Genomic DNA, 25,214 nt, shown 5'->3' with positions numbered 1-25,214 from the left:
CTCTGGAAACTGCACATCCCTGTGTGGAAATGCCTTCGGGGCTCTGGAAGCTGCACAGCCCCGGGTGGAAATGCCTTCGGGGCTCGGGAGCTCGCAGCGCGGACCGTGCCCAGCCCGCAGCACACGTGTGCGGCTCCTGCATGGCTCAGCACAGCTGATGCTGACAGCAGCTCCGAGCTGCTGAACAAACTGAATGAAGCAAGGCCGGGCAGAGCCAGCCCCCGGCGTCCCCCCCTCGCCGGGACATGAAAGGTGCGGCGCGGCTCCTCCGCCGGGGCTGCCCCGTCACACGTTCTGTCAGCGATCCAAGGTCTGAGCTCCGAGTTCTCCCTGGAGCCAATCGCGATATTTTCTGGAGCGCTCGGCCGGGGCTGTGGGAATGCGATGTGGAGGCAGGCTGTCCGTGCACTGGGATTGCTTTCATGCGTCTCCACCTGCTGGCTGGCATTCCGCTAATTGCGGCCCCCGCCGGGATGACAGCCGGCCCTGCAGGGAAGGGCTGACGTGGGAAATGCCGCTCGGCTCCGCAGGGAGATGGGCGGACACGCGCGACAGGACAGATCATTTTCTGAATTCGATAGCGAGCGACATCCTGCATGGCAGGTGACAGCTAGCAGGCCACTGCAACTTTTCACACCAAGCTTTTCGACTTCTGGTGCCTCACCTGAGCAGATCAGCAGTAAGAAGGATTTTTTGGAGGGGAAGGAATTCATAAAGTGTGGAACCATCAGCGTTTTATTTCCCCACCAAAACCGGATGCTAAGAATGTTAATGTGCTTTCACTGACATAGTGAAGGAGGGAAATTGTTTATTAATATCTAGAAGCCCACAATATCACATTAATATCTGGGGCCCACGACTTAGTTGCAGTGTGGTTCGGAAAGCAGTTTCGTAGCAAATGCAGTCAGGCACCTGTTTCAAATGGAAAAGAATAGAAATGATTAATGACTTCTATGCTTTAAAGAAATGAACCCACAGATTTCTTTCTTCTACTGTGCTGTCCCACTCGGCCATTTCTGTCATGTGCCCTGTGACTTTCTTTGTAAGTTTTCAATGGTCTGTCATGAACTACTCTTTAGAAACTTACTGGACCAGATCTGGAGCCAGACAGATGCCAGCTGTGGATGTGACCCATTTGTACTTACATTTACAGACTCTGAGCACAGACTATCAACACTTGATATTCCATGAACTTTGTCATGCAGCAGCAATAGTATGTCTTGCTTTCAGACACCAGTGATGAGCGCAGTATTGACTCCTATTTAGAGCAGGATCAGTGTCACCTTTTCCCTCTTGCAGCTGCATTTTATCTGGGCTGTATCGTACAAAGGAGCAAGGGGCACACTCAGGAACCCAGACAATACAAGGAATGAGCCTTTCCTTTGTCAGCCATGCCAGATATCAATATGGATTATGGTATTTCACCATCTCCTGCACTTCCAGCTGTGGCTTGTTTTTATCCTTTCCAAACCACTCACTCTGTCTCACTCTGGTTCTTACTCTTCTCTGAGTGATATCACAAGGCAGAAAAGGCTAAAAAGGGGATGAGGAACAGAAAGAGGAATACGGAGAAAAGAAAAAGGAAGGCTATACAAAACAGATAATAATTTCACTGAACTGTTCACAGTGAATAGTCCATCCATTTTTATTCTATTACTTATCAGAGAGAGTAAATTCTCCCCTGACTTGACCTCATGGAATTATTTTGAATTTACTGCTGTTCAAAAGGGTTCATACCTTAGTCCACTTACAATTCTGTTGCCATATTTTTGATTGATTAGGTGTTCAGAAATGTGAACGTTTGCTCTTCCAAAGCATTATCCCCTTTCAAAAGGGATATGGCTAAGCATTGAGAACAGGATAGGTGATACAGAAGGTGGTAAAAGTGCCCATTGCACACCTGTATGATTAAACACATCCAAGTATGTTTATTACATACCTACACAGGCAACATTCCTGGCAGGTCAGTGTATTCAGTTTTTATTGTACCAGAGGTATGATTAAATCAGCTGGCTGTGTGAACTCAAACCCATCCAGTAGTTTAGAAGGTGTATGATGAATTTGATGTATCCTGAATGTGCCAAATAACTTGGCTAAGCACAGGGAGACTGGGGCTGAAGGGGGTCCTCACAGGTTACTTTAAGACCCAGCAGGACTGGAAGATATTTCCTTGTGTGTGAGGATGTTGCTCTCAAATCATCGTTTCAACACAGGAAGTTATCTGCAACCTGGGGCAACAGCGTGCACAGGGACACAGTTAGCCTGCTGTCTGATGATATTTAAGAATTAGCCACATAAGGCTTTCTTACAAAGTTGTCATAAAGGCTCAACTGATTGTTTTAACTAAGCCTGTTTAAAATACCTGAAAAAACTGATGCAAAATAAAAGCAACTCTTGCACATTTGAACTGCAGGCTTCCTTTACATCATTTATTTGAGTGTAGGAATAAAGTGTTCAGCTAAAGTGAATGATATTTCTCTCTGGAGATCTCTGTCAGGTACCCAGGTGAATTAGCACTGATGCCATTCAGACGTCACCGCAGAAGGATGAGCTTTATACATGTGGGTGCCTCAAATCACACATGCAGGTATAAATTCAGCTCCATGTTTCAGTCTGAAAGCAGAAGTTGCTCCAATAGCCTGAATCTTCTTTCACAGGCTATTTTTGAAACTGATATAACTTAGGCAGGAGGTGTGAGTGCGTTTATCTGTGCTGCTGCACACCACATGAGGGCCAGATCTGTTTTCTGAAGTTGATTCTTGCTCCTGGTTTTGTTTCATTGGGGTTTTTTTTTTGTTGTTTTACTTGTTTTTGTTGTTGGTTTTTGTTTTGGTTTTTGTTTTAAGCTGCAAAATACTTCTTGAATACTTATCCCTGGTAATCCTAGAGGGTTTAATAACAATGTGTTATTCCTCACTGGATCATCTAGCTGTCGTGCATATGGATAAATTTCTCTCTTGTTTTCCTGGCCCCTTTTATCTTTCAGTATTTAGTCTGTGCTCTCAGTTGACACTGTCTCAGTTACCACAGTATTTTAGTGCCATATTAAAAATTCTTTTAAAATAGTACTCAGTCGAAGGTCCCTCCATAGGACAGCATTTCTACCATCCATGAAAAAGCATATTCAAAAAAAGGCTTTTTTGAATGTCGCAATTGTTATTATTATTTTACGATTTTCCCCAAAGCCTGCTGATGCTGAGCAGAATGTCAGGCAGGTGAAAGAGTCACATGCACTATTTGCAGACAGATCCTACATCAGTGGGCATCCTCAGGCCTCAGAGTTGTGCTACCAGGGAGGAAATACTGATTTTGAGCATTTTCACCAGGAATGCCCTAATTATTGTTTCTGTTCTGGTGAGAAAATGATTGCCTGCAAATCCTCTGCCAGTCTCTAAGAATAGGAAGGTGAGTGGTTTGCTCTTGGTATTAAACCTGGGTGGCTGGGAGGTGACAGCTCTCAGTGAAACACCACAGGGGGTGTTTCACAGGCTGGTGGCACCTCGTCCTGGCACAGACCTTTTTTGTCCCTCTTCTTTCTGTCCTGCAAGCTGAGGCTTGTGAGCACCAGGGGAGAAGCAAGCTTTAGTCTAGCAGCTCAAACACCAAAGTGACTTACTTCCCTGGCTGGAACAAGGAGGAACTGTGGAAGGAATTGCATCTCTCTGAGTCATACTTCCTCCTCGGAGTTTCTCTTGGAGTGGTGCAGCCCTGCACCATGCCTTAGGCTGACACCAGAATCAAGCTTGTCCATCACAAAGTGATACAAAGAGAAAAGGAAAGACGGTGAGGCACTGGATTATCGCACCCTCAAATCTCCCAACTGCAGCTCTAAATATAGCCAAACATGTAAAAATCTGTTTCTGGAAACAGTACAACTATTATAGCTCCCAACCCTTAATAAAAACATACACACACACAAACACAAATTAAAAAAAAAAAATAAAGAAAAAGCACCCCAAAACCAAAACCCAAACCCCAAAAAGCCCCAACCAGCTCGTCTCCCAACCAAGATCCTGAGTGTGGAATCACGTTAAGCATATTCTGATTTCCAGCCAGCAAGTGAAAAATTCCCAAATGCCACACCTATCCAGGGTGTGACTAGAGACTATCAACCAGTTTATATTTGCACTTTGATATAGAGCACATGCTTAACATCCTATGGTGTATCCTTGGAAAAAAAATAGCAACAAGTTTCAACACAGAAACGGTGTTAGATTAGGAGGCCAGAATAAATAAGAGCCAACGAGTTACAGAATGACTTGAGGTAGCGTATAAGATCTCATCTTAAAAAAAAACACGAGGGCAGTGCATTGCAGATGAAACACATAATGAAAAAAACATTCCAAACTCCTCATTTGAGAACAGATTGCAAATAAAATAGGCTCGGACATGCCAAGTGTAAAATCTTTGATATGGAAATGCAGTAATGGTTAAATGAAATGGGCTGAAAATCTATTTATCAACAGTGTGTAATGCCTACTTGGATCGTCCCATGAGAAAAGCAAATAAGGAATAGTAGGAGAATATACAGACACTGTTGAAAAGTTTACATACCTCCTGCTTTCAAACCTCATGACACAGCCCTTCACCTGGACTGGAGATTTTGAGAAGTTACAAAGTTGGTATGAAACCAACCTCAAAGGATTCAGGGAATTATGCCCCGAGACCCAGATTTTTGGGAGTCACCCGCTATGTTCAGTGTGTTTAAAAGGACCTGGTCTCTCGACAATGAAAAGGAGCCCTCTGGCATCAGGACCCCCATGAGCACCATTCCCAAAAGCCTCAAGCCAGGCCTGGGGTTTCCACAAGGTTCCCATTGATGGGAACGCCGCCGTGAGAGAGCAGCAGCCCATGCTCCCGGTGACACCCCCCCGACTTCAAGGGGCTCTGCGCATCCCACCCCGCACGGGATCCTCCCAGCACTGCCACCTCGCGATCCTTTCCCTCTTTCCCTTTGTGCTGACCCTCTGTTCCATTATTGCCAATGGGCATGTAAGTCATTACTGCGCCCGACATGTGAATCACAAATGCGAATGCCATGGAAATTAAACTCCCTGACCTGCTCGCATTTTTCTCTTTGATGTCAGCCTGAATAGGCATTTTTGACTGGAACATAGTTTTAATTTTGAGAGCTGGCGAGGCAACCACAACCTTTTCTTTGAGGGAGAATTCTTTGTTGTTCTTCCCGAATTGCTTTCCTAAAGAAAGAGTGTCTCAGCGAGCAGCACTACAGAGGGCCCGGATCGTGTTTGCACCGCTTTCAAACACAGGAAACACAAAACAGCTCCCATGTTCCTGTTCACACCAGCAAATGCACAGCCCCAAACTGCACCAGCCTGAGCAAGTTGCATAATTTCCATTCATATGACACAGAGCTGAAAGTGGAAAATATCTCTCATTCATGGCTGAGGACTTCTCTTTACAGTGGCACGCTGGGTTCAGGGTTATTGTGGCCATGTGCAGCCTGTGGGGCAGCTGTGTGCTCCAGCTCTGAGCACCAAACCACTGGGACAGGCAGAGGTCTTGGGGCCTGAAGGAATTTCCAAGGGATCCAGGATCAATAATAGATTTCCCTTTGAAACCACACACTGTTTTGCTGAAAACACTGCAGTGATGCCTGTTTTGAAACTGCAGTTTCCCACCTCACTCTCGCTGACCTGTTTGAAATAATAAATATTTTCCAAGATGGATGACATTGGGACCAGGGATCAAAACCTCACTTGTGTCTCTAAAGGCTTTTCCATGGTTGGAAACCTCGTTCTTGCATCAGAGGAATACTTTTTTCTTCTCTCTCTCAGCATCAAAAAGGGAGATGTCCAAGCCATCTATGTCTTCAGTCCACAATATGGTTCTTACAGCTGCAGGATTTCAGGTAAATAAATATTCCAGAACTAGGAAATAAGCATACATTCTAATTATATATCCATGCTACCCAAAGGAAAATTTTGTTTCAGACATGTGGCTATCTGGGAAAAAAAATATTGTTTGGTGCACTGTTCTGTAATTTGTCAATAGGACCTTTCCTAGAACTTTCAGCCTGGCAAAGAGGCAGAAAACAATTTTATGGCCAGGAAGATGGCATGGACATGGACTTGTTGGAGTTCCAGATGGACTCAACGATTCACATAAAGCCATACTTTATAGCTAAACTGCTGGAAACAGAAATCTTCATTACAGAATCACCACAAATACCTTCATAGTTGAGATTACAAGAAGAACAGACTCTTTGTTTTGAGCCAGTTTTTCCAACCTCCTCAAACCCAAACAATAATTTATTGACTGCAAAATGAACCTATCAAGGTCTGGAACAAAAATCTGAGGTTAAAGGAATAGTACTTTTGAAATCTCAGATTTTCAGCTTTTCTCAGTTTTGTTCTCTGCAGAAAAAGGGGGAAAGAAACTTTGAGAACTATGCACTGCTTTTTGGAGAAGAAGATGCAATGCTAGATTAAATTAAAGCCACCACCATTTTATCATTGATCTTGAAAGGCTGAGAGACAGCAGAGGGAGAAAGGTCAAAGCAAATGTCTGGGATTTAGGCCTGTAACACTTGAAGATGCCATTGTAAGGTTTGTAAGACACATTTGCTCCCCTTTCAGTGAGATTTGCCAAGATTTCTCTACACAGCTGATTTCGAAATATGCTTTCAAAATGCACAAAGCTGGACTCCCAGGTATAAGGAAGAATATGTAGGAGCTCTTGAACCAAGTGAAAGCAGTCAGCAGAGATGTGGGTGCTCACGTATTTGTGCATTTGAGGCCTTGAAATTTTCCTGAAGAAACATAATTGGTTTATAGGGAGCAGAGGTGTGTTTCACTCTGGTGAGGTGTACAGGACACAGGCTCATCGAAGACCTCAGAAACCAAAAGCTCCTGTTGTGCTTAAAAAGAGTAATAATGTAACATAAAGAAACAAGAGTCCAGAGCTATCTTGTGCCTTAGCAGCCTCCTGGTTAAAAAAAAAAAAAAAAAAAGGAGTTTGTGATAGAGAAAGAGGGTGGGCAGACCAATGAAGTGGATACTGATGTTCCCTATTTGCTTCTTATTCTTGCCAAATACTTCTTATAGTGTTGGGCAAGACAATTCAATTTCTCTGGGCCAGTTTTTCTGACATGGAGGCAATAAAGAATGATTTCTGTCCCCAGCCCTTTGTTCCTTTTGTCTGTATGAGCAGCAAGCTGTTCATAATAAGGGTTGTATCTTATTGAATCTATTTTCTGTGCTTAGCATAGATGTCTCTTAGTCTCAGATGTGGCCTCTAGGCATCATGGTACTACAAAATTAATTATCTGAGCTTGTGTGTTTATTTAGTTAATTGTAATAACTTCAATAGGGATATTGGATCTAATTTTAGCTCAGTGTAAATCAGCTCATATTCATCGATTGGGCCGTTCTCTCCAAACCTATTGCTTGTGACAATATTGGTTCACAAGCAGGATGTCAACACCCACATGGACCTTTCTATTGTTTGGGGCTTTTTTTTCCCCTGTGAAATGAGCAGGTGAGGATGCCTTACTGCCTGAAAATTAACTGACTTAGGACATGTTTTAAACATACCTGATGCTAATCAATTTGTGGAGATGTAGAAGGGTGTAATTCAACAAAACAACTTCGGGAAGAATGGCTGAATTGCTGGAAGGGATGTTGAATGCATACTGAATCACCTCCACAGAGGCATCCTCCTGTGCCTTGCCTCACTGTCCCAACGCCGCTTCACTGGCACAAAGCCACTTTATTATCCTGGAGAAAATCGGGTTAAAGTGCAAAGCAACCATTCAGCACCCAGTGAAGCCAAGCAGAATTATTTCCTTGATGACAAAAAGCATAAGGATTTTGAAGACCCTTCCTGTGGCTGCTGAGCACTTCATCTCCAGTCCTCAGACTCGGTTTGTGTCTTAAGATGTGCTTAGCACCTCACAGTTTGCACTCCTGACATGCATCGAACTTTTGTTTTACTTCAGAAGGATCACTGAAATGTTTAATCACAGAGTGCTTGATATTAGCACTGTTTTCCAGAATGCTGCCTGTTAAGCTGAAGGAACATAGAAGCTCATCATCTTTGAGAGCAAATTGTCACCATGATTAGCAGTAGATTTATCACACAGTTGGTTCCTCACAGCATTCCAATTTGATGTTGCATCAAACTTACTTGTTTAAAAAAAAAAAAAAAATCCAATGGATTTTCCTCTCCAACAGTGTTCAGCAAGTTCCAGAGACATCAGAAGTCTTTAATGCAGGTTTTCAGAGTAAATGAAATATTTTTTTCGGTGTGGTTGCCTTTGTAATAACAGTCTTCTTATTTGTTGGATACTTATGTAACGTAAGATGAAAAGACATTTTATAGCCTTCTGGCAAGAGGACTTAAAATTAACAGCATACCTGTGGCTGCCCTAAGCCAGGGAGGGAGTCATTTTCAGGCCATGGGAAAACTGCAGGTTTGCATCCTTCCCTTCTTCTGCCTTACCGGTATTCGGTATTTCCATAGACTCGTTTTCCATGAAAGTGTCACCCACCGCCACACACAAAAAGAGAAATTAAGTAATTGGTTCTGATGGAAGAGCAGGAGACCAAGGTGGCAAGAGACAACAGTCTCCCATCAGCGTTCCCTGAAAAATGCGGTGGTTTAACCCATCCTTTCTGCTGTGTTTTAATGCCTGGCTGGGCTCTCGGTCGCACACAGTCAATTGGCTCTCTGTTAGCTCTGATTACCTCTGGCAGCAAAGCCCAGCAGATGCGGCACATCCAGAGGGAGGAATCCTCACCACCCCGGTGCCTTTATGGGCCATATCCTGTAGGCAGGCAGGCTCCCCCTGGATCCAAAGGGTGTTTTACAAAACAATCGATGGCCTTTCGCACCGGCTCCCTCTCAGTGCTCGGAAAGGAAAACCACAAAAAGATAATGATCTGGGGTTTGATCTCACCCATAAGGGGCTGGCAGTAGGGTAATCCCATTGACTCCAGCTGATTCATTCCAAATTACTTTCACAGGCTTTGGGCTGGGCCTTTAAACACATGTAAACTCGATCAGAACCAAGCCCAATCACATTCATGCCCATTCTTGCTTTGAATATTTGTCTTCCATAGCAGGTTTTCACCTGGAACCCGAATGACCCCAGCAAAGCTTTCTTATTTAACATTAAGTTGACAACTATTTTCAAACGAGTTAATTACCCTCATTATGAGGCGCTTTTAATCCTCAAAGCAGCGGTGCTGGGAGGTACAATTTCCTGCACATCCCCATTGATTACCAACAAATAGTTCCGTCAGTGCTGCAAAGAAATGCAGGCCATGGAGATGTGTCTGAGCTCGCTGTGTGGGGCGGTGTGGCCAGCAAAACCAGCCAGGCTCATGGAGAAATCCCCGGGATACTGGGCTGTCCCGAGATGTGGTGATGCTGATATTGATACCTGTGCCTCATTTGAGAGCTCTCATCTCCGGGCGGACAAAGACAGGGTCAGAAGAGTGGCTGAGGCTGACCCGACCCATGGCAGAGGAAGGGTTGTGCTCTGGAGGTGAGGGATGCTGCACTCAGCAGAGCATGGACAGCACAAGGAGGAGGCTCGGGCTGTGTCAGCCTGGAAAAACAGTTCTGCACCCAAAAACCTCCATGAGGTCTGTAAGGAGGCCAAGCCCCTGGCATTCCCAGCTCAGGGAATGTGGCTCTGCATCCCCTGGGGATCCCTCAGCCAGGCCAGCACTCCTGGCTCTGCAGCACCTGGGCTGCTCCAGCTCCTCCTCCAGCATCAGCCATGGCCAACAGCGCCGGGATGGCAGCGCCATTAGATCAGGAGTGACTCACTATTGAGCGAGCCCTGTCAAGCAAGATAAATACAATTTGGTTGTTAGCTAATCTATTTTTCTTTGTGTTCCCAATGCATCCAAGGCACTGATTGCATTGCAGTCTACCATGCTGGCAATAAGTCCATGCTGCCACAATGCTCTTTGCTCTGGAAGGAAAACATTTGTGAATACAATGGTTGTATTTGTCTGTCAATATTACATCACTGCTGACGTACCCTGTGCCAGCTCTCTGAGTGGAATAATATTTTTGGGTTTCCAGGAGTTAAGTTGTGGAAAGGCAATATTTAAGCTGAACAGAATTTAGGTAACTAGAGTTCTCATCTAAGACACACTTCTGCTATCTGTCACCTTCATCTGCCAGCCCTTCCTTCCTGCATCTCTGTAACTAAAGTTCTGTGGCTTGATAGAGCGTAGCTTTGTAGCTTTGGACTTTGATCTAAGACAGCAGGCTTCACAGGGGCTGTTTTAAAGATGCCTTGTAGGATGCTTTTGCACCTCCATTGCTGAACTTTATCAATGCAAGCAGCTCTCAGGGGTGCTCAGCACCTCCTGAAGGAATTCAGGCTATGCATTTGGGTTATTTCTGCACATTCTACTTCCTCTCACTTTGTTTTTTAGTTTTGTTTAGCATTCACTTAGACTTCAGGATAGCTATTTATGGAAATTTAAAATTTTCATGATAAAGAAAGTGGTTTGCAATTAGAATGAGAAGAAACCATTGGTCTTAACAACAGAGAGGGAAACTCTCTAGTTCGCATGGTTCCACATCCATTACCAATTGCCAAACTTTGCAAAGGAGTAAATAACCAAAGGTATATGGCAAAAAGGTGGTGAAAAGCATCATAAAACAAACATGCTGTCTTTTTGCAAGCGATCTTAATATGAATTAAGTTGGTATACCAGATAAGGTGTTTGTCCACTGTCACATTCTTTTCAGACTCAAGTAAAAAGCCTCGCTGCAATCACTTAATGATCAAGTCTTTTTCTGAGAATCAGAGGGAGATAACTGATTAATTGTGCAGCTTGAGGAAGAAAGGTGGCTTTGAAAATCTCCACCACACACATAATAGGACCTCAATGATCAAGATTTCTGCTGTTTTTCCTAAACCTGACCGCAATGTATGTGGAAAGGATTGAAACTCAAATATTAGCAATGAATTTACAGCACTTTGCAACCCAGACAGCTTCGGGTACTTTTCAGGAGAGGTATGAGCATGCACTGACTGTCCATCCCTGTGCTTTCCCTCCACTGTGGCTCTTCAGGCCTTCTGCTGCGTTTTTACTGATTGTGGGAAATTCTTGCAGAGTCTGCTGGTTAATCATGATAGGTCAAACAAGCTGTTAAGTGATGTGGAAACCATTGCAAAGATACTCAGCTGAGGCTGCAAGGCTACACGTTGTGTATAACGCCTTTTCATCTGATAGTGCTATCATCCTGTGGGCTGTGTGGGAGCCTGCATCTCCTATCAGCCCAGGCTGATGCTTCATGCCACATTTCTCATGTAGATGATTCTGTCTCCCGGATTTAAGCCCTAGGCTGGGATGAGAATGAGTGAAGTAACTTGTATTCTCCCTCTTGAGTATGTAACACTGCATGTGTGCTGTTTGTCAGGAGCTGAGACAATAGCTAATTTTTCTCACATATGGCACGAGATATTATCATCATTATCATTACTATTATTGTGTGATATCATTTAAACTAGTCCAAAATTGCATAGCTGGGTGTAATTGCATCTCTCCCCTGATCAGCTGAGCCAGACATATGAGATAACTATGTCATGGATGGAGTCAGGGCCCTGAGCTGGTTGGCAGAGAGGGTCTCTAAACATTCTTCTGTCAGAAGAGCAGGAAAGAAGATCCAGCCTGAGCTGAGAATCAGGTTTTCCTGCTACGAAGATGCACTGGAGCAGAAGAGACTGTGTCTGACTGGTGTTTCCAGCCACCTGCACTGGAGTGAGGACTGGAAGTTTGGCAGTGCTGTCTGAAGCAGCCCCACCATGGTCACTGCCAGTGACAAAATGCTGAACTCAGGAGTGGGGTAACAGACCTGTGCCCCGGTCCCTGCCCTCCTTCAACTCCTGCCTGCACTTTCCAGTGGGTAAATCTCAGCAGTGACTTTTCCTGAGGGTGACTTGGTGACTTGTAAAAGGGTGGATGCCTCAAGGGCTGCAGTGAAGCTATCATCTGCCTTGGCAGGTCTCCTCCTTATCTCCAGGCTGATACCATCGAAGGTCTCAGTCTATCCTGGTTTGGGACCGATTGTCCCTCTAGGCAGTGAATGATTTGTGAAAGTGGGTATAGTCTGGATTTTTGGGAGGGTTGAGGCACTGTGATGGCACCCAGACCTGAGGGGGTTTGCTCCCTTTCCATCACTCCCAACTGAGCCCAGCCACAAAATCAGCTGAGGCTCCTTCAGTTCTGGGAGGGAGCCCTCCCGAAGCACAGCACCCAGCCTTTCCTTTGGTTCCTACGTGCAGAACTAAAATTCTCCCTCTGTCATTCTGCCTCTTGATCTTCCTAGGACATGTCTCAGCAGAGATGGAACTGGCTCCCGTGGCTCAGGATGGAACTATCCTGATCCACACAGTGCTGAGGAGCTGCCATGGTCAGCCCTGGTTCTCCTGCAGTCAGTGGTGTGTTTTTGGTGAATTTGTGAGGTGCAGTGGCATCGTGTGTGAGGAAGTTTACCATAAACTGCTGGCATCAGCTGCCTGGGCTGTAGATCCCAGCTTAGAATCAGCAATTTTCTGTGGAAGAAAATCCCAAGATTTCAAACCAGCACATTTTTTCACCTACATTTTTGCTTTCCACTGAGGTCATTCCAGCTGTGGAAGCATCAGCAGGGAGTAATATGACTTAAATTCCTGGGAAGTCTTACAGTAAGGGGAAATCACTGCAAGACCTTTTGTAACAGTTGGACTTGAAGATCTTTTCCAGCCTAAATGATCCTATGGTTCTATAAAATCACACCAGCAGGAGATAGCAAAGGAAAAGAACACCAGAGTCCTCACTCTTTGGCACTTACAAGCTTAATTAAAGGGTAATGTAATCAAACCAGTGATTAAACATAAACTTTTTATCAATGGAAAATGAAAGATTTTCCCCACCAGAGGCTCCTGCTCACATTTTGCCATCACTGTAACTTCATCAAGTCCATGCACTCAATCAGAAGCAGCTTCATGGAATTACACCAGGGAAAACCAGCCCAATGAGACAATGGCAAGGTAATAGGATCCCTTTCTTAAACTCTGATACCTACAGAGAGCCAAACAAATGGATCTGAATCCATATTCCTACCGGGTGATAAGGGATTTTTATGGCACAAGCAGCGCATTGCTTTGTAGATAAACCGCATGTTCCTTAAGGACACTGAATTCATAATCCCTGAGGCAAGGGAATGCCTTATCCTTGTTCCCAAAAGCACGGAGAGTGGCAGGAAAGACACAGGGAGCCTCATCCTGCTGAATAATACTGTTACTATAATAGGAGGGAAACAGAGCGGGGATACTTTGCCACAGCCGACAAGGATAAAATGGCCAGGAGTTTACATATTCAGCTTCCCATGAAAGGAAAGTAACAGCCTGTGCAATCCCTTCCTACAGCTCTCCCCGTGCCACTGCAGCAGCCCCACTGCCAAGCTAAGCCAGCCCGTATAGGAACATAAACACAGACAGAAATCAGACTTGGCAGCAAATAAAGCCCGGGGTGGGAAATACCTCTCACTTAAAGTATCTGCTGCTGTAAGAGGGTCTCTTTGTAACAAACTCCCACACTGTAGCCTTAAAGCTTAATGGTCTGTGAAAGATATTATGAAACCTTTTTAGCATTCGATTCTGTTCTGACAGGACTTTATGATCTGTATTACAGGAGAACACTGTTAAGCTAATCATACTCATAATGAATCTTTGTAATAGAATAGCTTCTAACATTTTGACTTTTCAGAAATACAGAAAGACAAAACTGTCACTGATGTTATTTTCCATCTGTTAGAGCTGCTAAAGATCAAGGGCCATCATTTCTTTTCTTCTACAGACTGAAAGGTGGAAAAGGCATTTGGCTTCCAAGGGCCTAATTCTGCACTTTTTTATTCCCAGGCACAGACTCTTCAGGCACTATCAATTTGTCTTTTTCTTTTTAAGGCATGCCTAGTAGAAGTCATGTCTGAAATATAATTCCTTATTTCTGCTACTCATGACAGCTTAAATGATTAAAAGGATTTTTTAAGTTCTTTGTAGGTTTTTCATTTTCATATTATTGTTATTTTCCTTTCTGCATTTCATTCAGTTCTGGTAGTAGAAGGAGCTTTACTGGAGTCACTTTTTCTTTCTGTTTATTAAAACTAATTCTATTCTGTTTGCATTTGATGAACAGTTAAAAGAAAAGGAAATAAAAACTCAGGTACTAAATAGTCTGAAACACTTGCCAACTGCATATATTTACACAAAAATTGAATTTGCATCCCACAATGATCAAGAAGGGCCCTTTAAGCTTGAAACAGGAGCAAATTCTTTTAAACTTTCCCAGAGAATAGCAGTGACCTTGCAGATCATATAACCCATGGTCTCCAAGAGTTCAAATATGTCATCAAGACTTTATTTTACTGCTTGATGTTCCTTGGCCTAGTTGCTTCAACCAGGCTAATTGCACCACTCCCCCACCCAAAAACCCTCTCAGCAGGACTGCACAAGCAGAACCAATGTCAGCAGAGTGGAGCTGGGCACATGGCAGGAGGAAGGATAAATGAGACACTGTGTGGAAGGCTGGAGTTCTGCTGAGTGACTCTAATCTGACGGGTACAACATATTAAAGCCAATGGAAACATTTGATTAAAAACCTTCTAGATCTTTGCTCAGGGTCTTATCACAAAGCCCTCACAGGCAGGCAGCCAAGTGCTGAGCAGCAGCACAAATGGTCCAGGATGGAAATCCACAGGCCCCCAAGTCCTTCCACAGAAAGTTTGCCTGAAGGATACCTGGGGTCCTCAGACCTCTGCTGCCTTTCAGCACCTGCAGTGAGAGCCTGAGATCTGCTATCACCACCCTCAAGGATACAGACAGCTCTGCAAGCATCATCTGCCCCAGCCCATAACCTCTTGGGGTGTATCCAGGGAGCCTCAGCCTTTCCAAGAAGCCACGTGCCTTTGTGCTAGGTCAACACCCTTCCACCTCTGTGGTTTTACTCCAGAAAAATTCCAGTTAGTCTTTCAGGAGACAGGGGTGGGCATCCCAAAACTCCAGCATCTCCTGCATCCCACTGAGATGGGCAAGCATCCCAAAACTCCAGCATCTCCTGCATCCCATTGAGATGGGCAAGCATCCCAAAACTCCAGCATCTCCTGCATCCCACTGAGATGGGCAAGCATCCCAAAACTCCAGCATCTCCTGCATCCCATTGAGACAGCAAGCATCTCAAAGCACCCTGTCTCCTCTCACTTTTGCAGGCAGCTTGGTTTCACTGGCACATTTTCTCTGCTGTTCCCTTCCCCCTGGACATCATTGGCAGGATGGAAGAGCCCACAGGCACAGGAAATAAAAGCATCCCAGTCGGCGTGAGAACTGCTTCCCTCTGTTCTGTCTCCAACAGGCTGGAGCTTGTGAAATCAAACAGGAGCTGCATGTTAGCACAAAAGCTGACTCCAGCCCATCTCCGTGGATTTTAGCATTGAGACTTTTACTTTCATTTTTATGAGAAATGGATGCTTTTCGAAGTTGTTGAGGAAGTAGCTGTTATTGTCAATAAGCTGTATTAGTTTTACTCCAGGATGGGCATTTCAGGGAGGTCAACCAGGGGAAGAATAATCACTTTCAGTAACAGCTACAGTCTAGATTAGTTTAGCCTTAACTTTCAACCATAACCTTAGGCTCCAGTTTAGCAGTGCATTTAAACATATATTTAATTTTTAGGCATATGAGTAATTCCGGTGTACTTACTTATTCAAATTTAGGCACATGTTTCAGTCTTTTCCTGAATCAGCTTCTAAACCATTCACAATTTAGCCTCATTTCCCAGTGCAAATCATTGTGCTACATCATTTGATTACTGTAGAAGTAGGAAAAATATTATTGGTAATTTCTTAAGAAAAATCTCCTGCTTTTATTCCAACATTTTCCTGGGGGTGCAGGTTTTTGAACCAGTTTCCTTCTCCAGCCTGAACTCACAGGCAAAGCTGGGATTTGATTAAATACTTTGGTTGTGAAGGGAATATGCTCCAACTATACACAGATTTTAAACAGGAGAGATAAATGGGGGCATAGCTTTATCATGCATTTCAAACAAAAATGCAGCCACTTCCCTTTTCCAGATCCTCCGTTTTCCCAGCTCAATATCCTGGGATATTATCTGTTAATTTCAAGATATTTTGGTGTCACACCATGACACCATCAGCTTGTGGCTGGAGGAGACCTCTGTGTATATTTTGGGTTGATGTAGTTGTTGATCAAAACTGACATTCATATTTTATTTTGAATTTTTTAAACTTTAATCCTTCTGAAATGGAATGCACGCACAGAAAGATGATTCCTCTTTTTATTTTTCTTCTCTGAAAGGAGAAACATTCACAGTCCAAGGTTGCAAATCTGAGCAATTTGGTCAATGATGTAAACACAAATGAAAGTTAGCCAACAAAAGAAATTCACTTGAGTTAAATAGAAGGTTATTATCATATGTTGCATCCTCTTCTGTAACTCCAGAGAGTGAGTCAGGTTAAGAACCAACCAGAGGAGAGCAAGCTGCTACTGCTGACTCTGTGTAGTGTTCCAGACACAGCAAAAAGAATATAAATTAAATAGGATACAAAGATGTAATTCTAGGATTATGTATTTCCCCAAAAAATATGCTATTCTGTACTCATTTTAACCAAATCAGGCTGCACCTCCAGTAAATAGGAAAATACCAGTTGCCACAAGCAGCTCAAATTAAATATTTATATTTATATTTATATTTATATTTATATTTATATAAAAATAAAAATAAAAATAAAAATAAAAATAAAAATAAAAATAAAAATAAAAATAAAAATAAATATTTCTGAAGGCTTCACTAAGACTCTAATCTCATCTCTCAAGGTTCTCAATTCTTCACTTTGCTAATCTCTGGAAACAAGTGGACCAGATTCACCAATCTAGCAGAGGTGCTGCAGATTTGAATCCACTCCTTTGGTAGGCACAAAAAAGTGCACAGACACACATATACGAGGTTAAGGGTGGTAGAAAGCCCAGGCAAAATGAGTTTATTTGATTGTAGTCATTAGCACTATACATCACAGGCTCAATCCTGCTTCCTTTGAAGTTGGTGGTATTATTCCCATTGAATTTATGTGCTCTGAAAAATGCCTGAGTTTTGCAAATTTATAATTTTGTCATCTATGCATCGGGTCAAAATTATAATCCAGTGCTTTGGACTTGGTGCCAACCCACTTTACAACCAAGGAGCAGCCTGGTTGAGGACCTCAGGATGGTCTGAGGGGTGCAAACTTCTACCTGTGTAGTGGGTTGTTTTTGTTTGTTTGGTGGGGTTTTTTCGAGGGTTTTCTTTGTTTTTTGTTTTTTTGTGTGTGTTTTTTTGGGGTTTTTTTTTGTTTGTTTTTTGTTTTTTAAGAAAAATAATAACATTGTACGTCAAAACCTTCTGAATAAGCAATTCAGCAACAAATTTCTAATGGTATTTACTATGTGCCTTAGAGATGCCTTGCCATACTACAAGAGCAAGTGCCAGTTTGGGGAATAGAGAAAATGTTTCTTTACCTTGTAAATCAAGTGGAAATGCTCTATGTGGCCAAGATGTGCTTTTCCCTACCTCACATATCCATACCTAACCCCAGTGTCCATGTTGGCCATTTTCATGCTGATGTATTACCAAAACATACTGTCAGCTGAGTGAAACAGAAACTGTAGCTTCTGACTCTAACATCAAAATATCCTCCTCTAAAACGCTATTTCACTTTAGGGATGCTGGTGCTTAAATACATTGTTTATTCACCTTGTTACTGTCTGGCTTCCTCCGGTGCCTCTCGCTCCACTGGCTCGCTTCTGGCATGGCCTAACAGGTTTCTCTAAATGAGGGAAGAACCAAAACCTTGCTCCCTGCTTCTTCCCTCCCTGCACTGAGCCCTTTTGCATGTTCTTACCCCCAGGAAAAATCTGGGCTGAATTCCATTAGCTCTGGTTCTGTCCCTGCCTGTTTGGTCCCATCAGTGGCATCTCCTCATCTCGGGACATCCCATGCCATGCCATGCCATGCCATGCCATGCCATGCCATCCCATCCCAATCCGTACTCGTGCCTCTCCCCACCTTGATGAGGTTCCCCTACAGAAACCCTTTGTGAGCTTTGCTCCATCAAATCCCTCATTGCACGGGCCCCAAACGGCTGGCTGGGGGTTTTGGTGACACGGGAACATCTCCAGGCGCATTTGGAATGTCTCCAGAGAGGGACACCCCACGTCCTGCCGGGCAGCTGTTCCAGAGCTCTGCCACCCTCAGTGCAAACTTCTTCCACCCGTTGAGGTGAAATTTCTTGTGTTTTGTGCTTATGGCCATTGCTCCTCATCCCGTTGCTGGGCACCATTGAGGAGTCTGGCACCTTCCTTTGGCATCCCTGGAAGATTTTTACAGGCATTGATGAGATGCCCTGGCAGCCTTCCCCTCACAGGACAACCGCTCCAGATCCGCCACCGTCTGCCGGATCCTCACAGCAGCTCCTTCTCCTTCTCGTCCGGAGGAGCCCGGACCGGGAGCGGGGTGTTTTGGGGGGCACGTGTTGTGTCCCTGCGCCGCTCTTCGCGGCATTACGGCGGGCAGCGGCACGCCAGGAATGCGCGCTCCCGCGGCGGGGCCGCGCGGCGGCGGCGCGCAGCGCGGGGGCGGGATGACATCATGAGAAAGCGGCGGCCGGGCCCGGCGTCGCCGGCAGCGGGCGGGCGCCGCGGGGAGGGGAGCGCCGGGCAGGCAGCGAGGGAGCGAGGGAGGGAGGGCAGGAAGGAAGCGCCGTCGGAAGCTGCCGGGGGCGAGAGCGGCGGAAGCGGCCGCAGCGCGCATCCCGCATCCCGCATCCCGCATCCCGCATCCCAGGACGGGCGGCTCGGCAGCGGGGCGGGCAGCAGGGAGCGCGCCCAGCGCTCCGGTGCGGGCACGGCGGCTCAGGCAGGCAGAGACGGGACAATCCCGGCGGCTCGGGCGGGCGACACCGCCCCCCGGCCCGGGCAGGTGCGGGACCCCCCCGGTGCTGCCCACCGGGGCGAACGGGGGCGGCCTGGCGGCGGCTCTGGTGCTGCCGCCCGGCCCGTCCCCTTTGTGTCGGCGGGACTGGGCGAGCCCCGGCCGAGATCTGCCCGTCCCGCCCGGTAACAGCCCCGCGCCCCCATTGGCTCCCGCCCGGCGCTTCCTGCGGCCGCGCCGCCCCGCGGGGGCTCCCCGGGCCCCGCGCCAGCCCCGCCCGCCCCGGCACCGCCCGCCCGCCGCGCTCCCCGCGCCCCGCCGCGCCGCTTTTATGAATGGAGCGGCGGCCGCGTGCTCCGAGCGGGGACCGGCACCTGGGAGAGCCCCGGAGGACGCGGGGCGTGGGTGCTGAGCCGCGCACGGAGGGGGAGCCGTGTGCCCGGGCAGCGTGGTCTGGGACAAATGGTTGGAAGGAAAGAGCTGGCACGACCCAAGGGAATGCGGCTGGCTGCCCCAAGGCTCGCCCTGCTTGCCCAAACCAGCTGCTGACCGGGAAGGTGTTGGGGGTGCAGGGTTGTTAATTAAATAGGGTCCCCCCGGATGTGCATCGGAGCCCCAATTTCGGCCTGAGAGTGTAGGGTCGTGCGTGTTTCTTCATTTAATGTTAAAACGCTCCTAGCAAACTAAAGTTGTGAAAACAGAACGTCCTGTGTGTGAAGCACAATAGACGGGCAGAGGGACAGGGGACAGCTTCCTTGCTGAGGGACCCTCCGGAGTTGTCCGACGGGCTGCAGTGTGCAAGGGGAACTGAGAGCAGGGGCCTCCAACATCCTCCTCCTCCTCCTGACAGACGGAGACAAAATGGAGACAAATGGCCAAGCAAACGAGTAAACGAGAAAAGATGGGCGCACAGTCAGTGCAAAGAGATTACATAAACACACAACTGTGCAACAACATGCCCTGTGATCTTTGGCACTGCTCTCCCTGAGGGTCACGCAGGAGAGATGCTGTGTCCTCCACGGCCAGCAGCCCCTGCCACCAGCTGGAGTTCCTGCCATTGCTGGTGTACCAGCAGCAGGTATTCCAGGCACCCGTGCAGCACCCGGGAGATGCTCAAGCACCAAGGCTGAGGTTAATCCGTGCACCCCAAGTTATGGCCTTCCTGCTTCTCCCTACGCCGCTTTGGTGCACGACAAGTCTCTTCTCCCATGCCTTGGCCTCACCTCTGGTGTTCCCCAGCGGGCCTCCAGCTGCTCTGTCAGCCCGCTGGAAAGCAAGACTTTGGAAGATGCCCTGTTTTACCAGGAGCAGTGCAAAGCAGAGCTCTCTCAGGTACAGGCAGTGGGAGTTGTTTACGGCGGGGCCCCATCACGCGTGGACACAATGTCCTTGAGACGCAGATGGGGCCCCTGCAGGCTCCGGCGGCTGCCGGCACCCTCCTCCCACCCCGCCAGCTCCTCTCCCCATAGGTGCTGCAGGGAGCCTGGCCACCATTTTGCTGCTCCCCTGGGATATTTTTCCTGGGTGGGGGGTGGGGTGCCGAGCATGGCCTTCCCTGATGTGCACTGCCACCGGCTGTGCCTCGGATTAGCTCTTTGCCTGTCCCCTGCCACCTCTGTGCCTCTCTGGGAAGGTGAAACCTTTAAAGTGAAAGACCTTAAAAAAAAAAAAAAAAAAAAAGGATTATAAGAAGAACCATCTTGGCAGAGGGGTGGACACCCCAATTGTTTAAAAATTTTGGTGGGTAGCAAAACCATCCTGGCTGGGAAAAAACAGGACTGAAGAAATTGGAGAAAGGTTTTCCCTTGGGATCAGCTACAAAGAGTAGGAGTTCAGGTTGGGAGCGTGTCTTTTTAAAGAACAGTATGGCAGGTACATGCCAGTGACAGCAATAATAATAATAATAATAATAATAATAATAATAGCAAACAGTGAGACACTAGTGCTGCTCTGCTCCCCTCCCCGGCGCCCCCGTAAAATAATACTAAGTCTCCTTGCATTTCTCTCCCTGGTGTCTGTGTGTGGCCTTAGCCCCATTCATCATTTGGCTCCCAGTGCAGAACTCGCTCCATTTTTAAAATTATGCATGATCCACTGAAGAGACAATTTGGGTTTCCCCCACCTCTCCCTTGCCCTTGAAGAAAACGAGCCCTTGTCTCATTTGCATTAAAACCCTGCTCTCTATAAGCTAAGGGGAAGGACTTGAAGCCTATGGGATGGCTTTAGGGCTCTGCCCCTTGCTTTTGGCTCTCTCTCTTTCTCATTCTCTCTTGTGCTTTGATCTGTGCTTAACAACAGTAACGTCACAGGGACTACACCAGGAGAGTTTTGTGGGAAGTTAGAAAGTTTTGCAGCCTCCAGAGGGCTGTAGCGGCAGTAGCAGAAGCAGCATCCAAGGGACTCCTGGAAGGGGAAGAGAGAGAGAGCGAGCGAGCGACTGACTCAGTCCTGCTGCAGAGAACTGACTCGAGGCGACGAAGGCAGACATGGAACATCAGCTGCTGTGCTGCGAGGTGGAGACCATCCGACGAGCCTACCTGGATGCCAGCCTCCTCAATGACAGGGTGCTGCAGACAATGCTCAAGGCGGAGGAGACCTGCTCGCCCTCCGTCTCCTACTTCAAGTGCGTGCAGAAAGAAATCTTGCCATATATGAGGAAAATAGTTGCCACTTGGATGCTGGAGGTTTGTATCTTTCGGGGACTCCTTGCAAGCTCCGGCACCGAAACGAATTAACACGGGGAGCTGCTGCCCCATCTCCTGCCCCCCCTCCCCTTCCCCCGGGATCACTTCCCCGGCACACGTTGCCTGCCCTCGGAGACGCCCGCGTGGAGCGAGGGGAAGCGGCCCGAGGTGGCGGTGGCCGCCGCCTCTGCTGTCGCCGGCTCCGTGTCCCCGCTGCCGCAGCCGGGTCCCGGCGCCCAGGGGCGGCGGACGAGCCCCCCCCGCTCGCCCCCGCCCGGTGCCCCCGGTGGTCGGGGGGTGCCCGGCACCTTTTCCGGACGTCGGGGCTCGGCGGTGCCGGCGTGGGGAGCCGGGGCAGAGCCGGCTCGGGGCTCCCCAGGCCCGGCGGGGAGCGGCCCCGGCCCGGCCGCCGAGCCCCCGGCCGCGCGGGGCCGCCGCCAGCCCCTGCCAGCTCGTGTTTTCTGGGGATTTTATTTTAAATTAATATCCTTGTACACGTATGCAAGCGGCTGCCCGTGCCAGTATTATGCGCCATCTTTGTTCTTTTATTTGCAAAGCAAAAGTGTTTATTAATCGGGAGAAAAACGAAGAAATCGCGGGGAGCAAAGCCAAGGGTGTGTGTGTGGCGGGGGGAGCGGGGGAAGGGGCCGGGGGAGGAAGGTCGGGGGCCGGGGGACCCCGCTGGGGCTGCGGGCAGGGGGACCGGCCGGAGGGGCTCCGGCGTTTCTGGGGGGAGTTGCAGGGTGAAAGTTTCTTTGTTCAGCGCGAAGAGAGGCTGGAGCTGCGGTCACCCCTCAAAGGCACGCTTGTGCTGCGGCGGCGAGCGGCAAGGTCGCCTGGGAAAAGCCAGTTGGAAAGGGCCTCGTGCCTGGCGGGACACGTCCGGGGGGACTCCCAGCGGGACCCCCAGGAGCTGGGCTACATTTTCATGCCTTTTCGGAAGCCCTGGGTGCCCGTGATGTATTTTTAATTAATTTTTGAAACCGCAGCGCCCTGCCTTGCTCTGGGAAATGTCGCGCCCGGCTTTGCTGCAGGGCGAGAGAGGGAGGCGGTGAATTTTACTTCGGGGGATCCCCCCGGAGCCCCCCAGCAGGACCAGAGGCACGGGGCTCGGTAAAGGACCCCCGCCGCTTCATTTTCAGCCTTTTTTGAGAGCTCGAATAATTTTTTAAATATTTTTAAATATTTTTTGAAAAGATGACGTCTGGGGAAATGAGGCTGGACGCCACCTTTGTGTCTCGACCAGAGAGGGGAATCGGCAGCACAACGGCAAATTAGATGAAAAAATAAAAGCGAAATAAATAAATCCGGGGCCGAGCCCGGCTCTGCACCCCGATACCAACCACGGGGGTTCGCGTTTTCCCCCGCTTTCCGTTTTCTTCCCTTTTTAAAACTTTGTTCTTAGGGGCTGCAAAACTGGGCACAGACCTCTTCTTCGATTACCCCCCCTCCCCTTTTGCCATGAATCGCCTGCGGGTTTCTAACGCAACATTTCCCCCCACTTTGTCACTCGTGACTTTCATTTTCTTTGATGCCGCTGCGTTTCCCATATTTATCCATTTTGCCCAACTGCGTTTCCCCCTCGTCTCCTTCAACCTTGCCCTGCAAAGCCTGGGGGTGAGGGAGGAGGGAGGGCGAGAGCAGTGGGACAAGCCTGGCTTTCGCCTCAATTAAATTATTCTTCAACGATCTCTCTCCTTTTTGCAGGTGTGCGAGGAGCAGAAGTGCGAAGAGGAAGTTTTCCCCTTGGCTATGAATTATTTGGACAGATTTTTGTCGTTTGAACCCCTCAAGAAAAGCCGATTGCAATTGCTGGGAGCTACCTGCATGTTTGTGGCTTCAAAAATGAAGGAAACTATTCCTCTGACCGCAGAAAAACTGTGCATTTATACAGATAACTCCATTAGACCCGACGAATTACTGGTAATTTCACGTTCCCGTCACTTCAAGAAAAAAAAAAAAAAGAAAGAAAAAGAAACAAACATTTATATATATATATGTGTGTATGTGTGTGTATATATATATATATGTGTGTGTGTGTGTGTAGATATATATATATAAAATACGTGAAAAGAAAAGAAAAAATAAATAGAAGAACGGCAACCCCGCACGCTGGGAAGCGCCGGCCGCGACTGCGGGGCTGCTGGCGGCGGGCGGGCGCTGTGGCTGCCGCGGCGGGCTGGGATAGGGCCGGGATGGGCTCGGGATGGGATCGGGATGGGGAGCGGGACCCCCCCGCGCTTCCCGGCCCGCCGCGCTGGGCGGCCCGCGGGCTCCCCCTGCCGGCCCCGGCGGGCGCTGCCCCGGCGCGGGGGGACCCCCGCATCCCTCCCGGCCCCGTGTGGCTCTAACCACGGTCCCCCCTTCTTCTTCCTCTTCTCCCCTTCCCCTCCCTCTTCTCTTTGCAGCAAATGGAGCTGCTGCTGGTGAATAAGCTGAAATGGAATCTGGCTGCAATGACCCCCCACGATTTCATTGAACATTTCCTTACTAAAATGCCTCTGCCAGAGGACACCAAGCAGATCATCCGTAAACATGCTCAGACTTTTGTGGCTCTGTGCGCTACAGGTATGAGCCCTGCACGTTGCGCAAAGCGTGTTGCTCCCCGACACGCGCCCACCCCCCGGCTTGTAAAGCTTCCCGTAGCTGTTGGTCTCAGGCGCGCTCGCAGAGCTGCAGGGAGGTAGTTTAAGCCCCGATTATTGCCCCTTGTTTGCAGAAGGTGGATTACTTTGCCAGAGGTAAGTTTTTCTTTTCAGAAGATATTTCGCTTCTGAGTCGGAGTTTTGCGTGGTTGTCAGGGAGGGAGAGGGAGCAGCCCCCTCCGCTCTCTGTAGCTCAGCGTGGCACGATTTCCTCGTCTCCCCAGCCCGGGTTTGTGTGGGGGCTGCAAAAGGCTTACTCCCCGTGTGGATTCATTCAGTTTTTAAAGGCGGAGGGAGATTTTCCCTGTGAATAGCACTGCGTGGGGGTTTTAAACCTTCCCTCTTCAAGTTGCCTCTTCCTCCCCTCCTCGGTGGCTGGTGGATTGGAGGAGGGCCACGCGGCACAGAGGCTTTTCCTGGCACGGGACCGAGCCGCTGCCATCTGCACCCTCGTGACCACGTGCTGTGCTGGAGCCATGAGTGGGGCTGGCCTCCAAAGACGCCAAAGAGCTGTGGTATCCACGCTCCAAAGCATCGGTGGGACGTGTGCGGCCGGTGGCACCCGTGTAGCTTGTTTTCCAGAGGTTGGATTTGGTGTAAAAAGGTTGGAGGAAGATGGCAGGCGCTCAGAAGGGAGAAAAAAAAAAAAAAAAGAAAAAAAAAAAGTTTTATTTCACAGAACCGGCCCTGCTGCAAGGCCTAAAGATAGAACAACCAAGCCGTAGAAGAGAAGTTTATAAACACTGGCATTGCTCTTCATCTTGGGCCTAACACCAGCGTGAGGGGCAGCTCATAGGTGAGGTTGCCTGGAGTAATGCTCGGTGCTGGGAGCGCCACAACTTTCAAACCACCGGCAGCAACATTTTGGGAAAGTCCAATGTGTCCCTCCGTGCCGGGTTCTACCAGATCCGAGGCTGCTGCGACTCTGGAGG

General features: G+C 47.9%; 1 protein-coding gene across 2 annotated transcripts in view; it reads left to right on the top strand.

Annotated features, from left to right (window-relative positions):
• The first annotated feature begins 20,993 nt into the window (after positions 1-20,993).
• CCND1 (cyclin D1) overlaps positions 20,994-25,214 on the top strand; it is a 16,936-nt gene continuing 12,715 nt past the window's right edge. The window contains exons 1-3 of one of the 2 annotated variants that reach the window (XM_033062133.2): positions 20,994-21,637; positions 23,345-23,560; positions 24,046-24,205. In XM_033062133.2, coding sequence (XP_032918024.1) covers positions 21,440-21,637; positions 23,345-23,560; positions 24,046-24,205 — 574 coding nt within the window. In that variant the 5' untranslated portion in view covers positions 20,994-21,439. Of the gene's footprint in view, positions 21,638-22,507; positions 23,255-23,344; positions 23,561-24,045; positions 24,206-25,214 lie in introns of those variants that run through there. The other variant, XM_033062134.2, reaches the window with a different exon arrangement.

The sequence above is a fragment of the Catharus ustulatus genome, chromosome 6 (genome assembly GCF_009819885.2).
Source record: "Catharus ustulatus isolate bCatUst1 chromosome 6, bCatUst1.pri.v2, whole genome shotgun sequence".
Classification (NCBI taxonomy): domain Eukaryota; kingdom Metazoa; phylum Chordata; class Aves; order Passeriformes; family Turdidae; genus Catharus; species Catharus ustulatus.
The sequence above is the reverse complement of the archived record's forward strand: the minus strand, read 5'-3'. Positions and strand labels throughout refer to the sequence as shown.